General features: G+C 58.2%; 1 protein-coding gene across 1 annotated transcript in view; it reads right to left on the bottom strand.

Moving 5' to 3' along the window:
- The window catches only part of LRP8 (LDL receptor related protein 8), a 79844-nt gene that overhangs the window by 22560 nt on the left and 52965 nt on the right, over positions 1-4319 (bottom strand). The window contains 2 exon segments of the mRNA XM_007471169.1: positions 866-991; positions 1063-1182. Coding sequence (XP_007471231.1) covers positions 866-991; positions 1063-1182 — 246 coding nt within the window.

Genomic DNA, 4319 nt, shown 5'->3' with positions numbered 1-4319 from the left:
GGAAAGAGTTTGCACTTTATTCTGAGCCAATAGCAGGGGTGGGATGTGTATAATATGACACAGATTATACACGTGCAAGGGGACAACACACAACCTCCCGTGTATACACAAACCCATTTTTAGATTTAGGATTAGATTTTAGGAAGATCTTCAGTGAGCTAGACATTCCTGGCTACTCCATGGGGAGGGTCACTGTCCCCCAGGCCTATGAGGGCCTAGCACTTCGCACAGGCCGCCACTCCTCCAGCCTGTTTTCAGATGGAACGGGCCACTCTCAGGCACCTGCAATACTGAATGGCAACACCTGCCCCTGGAGCTGCCTGCACCTTCTCCCCTTCTTGTTTTCCAGCTGACACTTCTGCAGGCCACCTGGTTCCTGTCACTGTCCATCTGTGCCAGGCTAATGTGCTCCTTGGGGACAGGGTAGGACCAGCACAGAGCCAGGTGGGGCCTGGGGCTGGGTGTGTGACCTGTGTGTAGTGATGGAGATTATTTCAAAGCAGGGGTGGCGTGACAGGGAAGGTGTGGGACAAACAGATACCATGGAAAAATAGAGGTCTAAGCGCAAGGAGAAAGGAGTAGCCAGCACGGTCCAGCCTGTGTCTGGCACTGTGTGTCGTGCGAGTGCAGACTCTGTGGGCTGTACCGGGTGGCGCTGTGCAGCGTCCGCGTGGGTGTTCATGCACAGTGCATCGTGTGCGTGCTGAACATTTACACTCTGAGCACCGTGTGTGCAACCTGCCATCTGTGTGTGTATACGCAGGTGTGCACACCTGCTCCTCACGTATGTGAAGCACACTGCTTCCTGGACTCCCTCAGAGTTGCTCCCCTGCCCATCCCCCCCCCCACCTTGCGGTGTCCATACCGACGGCCTTGCAGTTCTTGGTCAGGGTGTCCATCTCGTAGCCAGGGTGGCACTCGCACTTAAAGTAGCCCTTGTAATTGACACAGATCTGGCTGCAGGCATCTGGGTCCTCACACTCGTCAATGTCTGTTGGGGGGAGCAGAGGTCAGAACTGGCCGGAGGAGCCGCCTCCTTGAGGGGCTCGGGGAGGGGCTCACCACCACAGGTCTTCTGGTCCAGGAGCCGGTAGCCCGATGGGCACGTGCACTCAAAGCCGATCTTGAGGTCGGTGCAGATGTGGGAACAGCCGCCATTGTTGTGCAGACACTCGTTCAGCCCTGGGGAGGGACGTGGGCTCCTGAGGGTCCAGGAGCTCAGATTGGGGTGGGGGCAGGACAGGGATGGGCCTAGAGCTGAAGCAGAGACTCAGGGCGAGCTTCCCCCAGAGCCTCACTGAGCCTCAGCCTCATCAGCCAGGTGACTTGGGCAAGAGGAGGCTCAGAGAGGGCCAGGTCACATAGACAGGACAGAGTGGAAGCAGAACTCGGGTCCTTTGCCTCCCAGGCCAGGGCTCTGAAGGCAGCTAGGCTGCCTCAGGTCTTTCCTTTTCACAAACACGTTTCTTATGGCTCCTCCTTCCTTGTGACCTCAGAGTTGAAGGTGCCTGCAGGTACCACGTCCAACCCTCAGGGACCCCCAAAATCTCTTCTGAAATGCCCTTGCTTAAACACCCCCAGCCTCGGGAAGCCTGCTTCCCTCCTGAGGCAGCTGGCTCTGTGTGGGGTTGGCCAGAGTCCAATGGCTCCCCCAGAATCTCCTTAAAGCGCCGATTCCTGGTCCCCCGCCATTCAAGTGCCTTTCGCTGCATGCACTCCATCGTCTGTGTCCTCCCGCAGGGCCCAGAGCTAGTCTGCCACCTAGCGGAGTCTGAACGACAAGGGCTGCCCGCTACTGAGCTTGTGGTTATCTGAGACTGCCAGGCCTCTTTCTCCATGGAGCTGTTGCTAAGTCAATTCTCTCCCACCGTGAACTATGGTGGATTTTTTTCACCTCCTCTCATTTCAGTACCTGTCCCTATTCCTACACTTAGTCACAGGCCTGGTCCCAATATTACCAACTGCAGCAAGGGATGAAGGGATGCCAGGAGGTCATCTGGTTCCCCTGTGCTCCACTCCCTTACCACCTCCTGGCAGGGTCCTAGTGGAGGTCAGGGAGGCCAGGACCAAGGCTCACCAAGTTCTCACAGCATCTTTGGGCTTTAGAACCACAGAGGGTTAATTCTGCCAGCCAGGGAAGGTGCCGTGCCACCCTCTGCCCAGCAGGCCCATGTCCCACCACTCCAGCCAAGCCAGGCAGAGCTGTGCCCGGCCAGCCAGGGCCATGCACACAGCTGGTCTGAGCTGCCCACCCCAGGCCATGCACAGCTGTGGTGCCCCACCTCCAGCCCGAGCCATGCTTAGGGAATGCTCCTCTTTACCCCTGGGCCGCCTCCTGTTTCTCTGGGATGTTGGCAGAACTGAAAGAAGAAGACCATAGCAACCCCATGACTCGGGGGCCGGGGGGTGACTCAGCCAGGCCCAGCCCTGGGAAGCCCCAGCCCCTTGGGGTGGGCTGCGCTGTGGTAGCTTTGCGGTGGTCTCTGTAGGGCACCACCTCCGGGACTCTTTCTGTCACTCCAAGCCCTCCTTGACCTCTCCCACACCACAATATTCCCTCCCGTCCATTCATTTGTTCACCCGCTCACTCACTTCCTACCCCGCCTTCTGCAGGGGCAGCAGCTCAACCATTGTATTTACCGAGCACTGGGTGGAGGGGCATGTGTAGGATGGCTCTGCAAGGGGAAAGGGGAGAGCTCCACGTGACTCAGGCTTCGATGAAAGACCAAGGAACTGAGTCCTCCAGGACTGAGGTCAGTCGGGGTCAGAGAATGGGTAGCAGGTCCCGAGGTGTCTATCTCCGGCCACCCTTCCCTGGAAGACCAGCGCTGAGGCAGAGGCTGAGGGGAGTCTCCGAGCCTTCCCAATTCTACCTACCCTGGAGGTGATTCTGCTGGGGGGCCTGCAGGGTGGGGAGAGGGGAAGGTGGCCCAGAGAGGCCTGAGGAGCATTTGAGGTCCCCTGTTGAAGGAAGGGGCAGTGCCCTTCTCCCAGCACACACGCCCACCTGCATGCCCACACCTGCATGCACACACACACCAGCTTACATGCACGGGCAGGCACATTCACACAGACGTGGGAGCCGCACAGAGATACGTGATGCAATTCCCTTGCCTTCCACAGAGAAGGAGCCATGGGTACAGACACTGGCCTCTCACCAGCACAGAGACACAAACACATGCGTACATACGTCTCTTTGGTGTGTCATGCAAAAGACAAGAGAGAAGAGAGTTTAGCAGGTTAGTAGTCTGTGGGCGGAGGGCGGGGGGCGGTGGCTAGGCTCAGCTGCTCCTGCTTCCTTATCCTCTTTTCCATAACTTCCTTCTTCTGGGACTTTCCATGGCAGGGCCTGTGGGGAGTCTGTCACCTGCAAGCTCAGGTGGAGGCCGAGGGACCTTCACCCAGCTACTCCTCCTTCCGAAATCAATTTCTTAATCTTCAGTAGGGGCAGAAACGTGCTATTCCAGGGAGCTCCAGGGGATGAAGCGCCTCTGAGGGCCCAGGAGGGGAGGTACTGGGTGGAAAAGGGTCTGCCAGGAGGGGAGGGGAGGGAGGGTCTGACCTAGGCTCTGTCCCCCAAGAATTCTCTGTCCCCTGACCTCAGAAATGAACCTTCCTGGAGCCCACGCTGGGTTTCCTGCATGCTCTCTAGGATGCCCGCCCACCTACAGTCCAGACTCGACTCTCCTGTTCTTTTTAGCCTGGAACCCACCCCTACAGCTCTGGCCATCAGGACAGCTGCCTCTTTCCACTCCTAACTCATGTCCAGCCTGTGAGTCTGGTCTCCCAGAAAGCTTCTCAGGGCCCAGGATGGTGCCACCCTCTGCTGCTGGGTCTGCCCTATGCTCATCCGGGCCTGGCCTGAGCCCAGTGGCCTCCAGATGTGCTTCGTCTGCCCACCCGCCTGCCGTTCCCCACCTCTTCCTCTGCGGGGTCTCCTGCAGGGGGCTGGAAGGCCTCGGAGGCCAGCGCCCTGGCTAGGTCAGCAGAGGGCAAAAATAATGAGGAAGAGAGAAACTTCAGAGTGAGCACACACTCAGAGTCTGAACCTGGAAGAAGTGAGGAGACGCTGCGTTTGTGAGAAGGAGCATAATTTCTGAGCATCTGGAAAGGAAAGGCCCTTTGATTTGCAGAGTAGCAGAACAAGAGGCCCCAAAGGCAAAGAGCCCCGTCTGAGACCATGGGACAGCACACGAGTCCAGAGAGAGGGTCAGATCAGAATGTGTGCAGAGGGGCAGGCGAGGGCCGAGGGCCGGGAGGGGGCGTGCCAGGGAGGGTTAGTCCAGCAGTGGGACGGAGACAGGTACTGTACCACACTC

The sequence above is a fragment of the Lipotes vexillifer genome, unplaced genomic scaffold (genome assembly GCF_000442215.2).
Source record: "Lipotes vexillifer unplaced genomic scaffold, Lipotes_vexillifer_v1.1 scaffold1003, whole genome shotgun sequence".
Classification (NCBI taxonomy): domain Eukaryota; kingdom Metazoa; phylum Chordata; class Mammalia; order Artiodactyla; family Lipotidae; genus Lipotes; species Lipotes vexillifer.
This window is presented reverse-complemented; position numbering and strand designations above follow the sequence as displayed.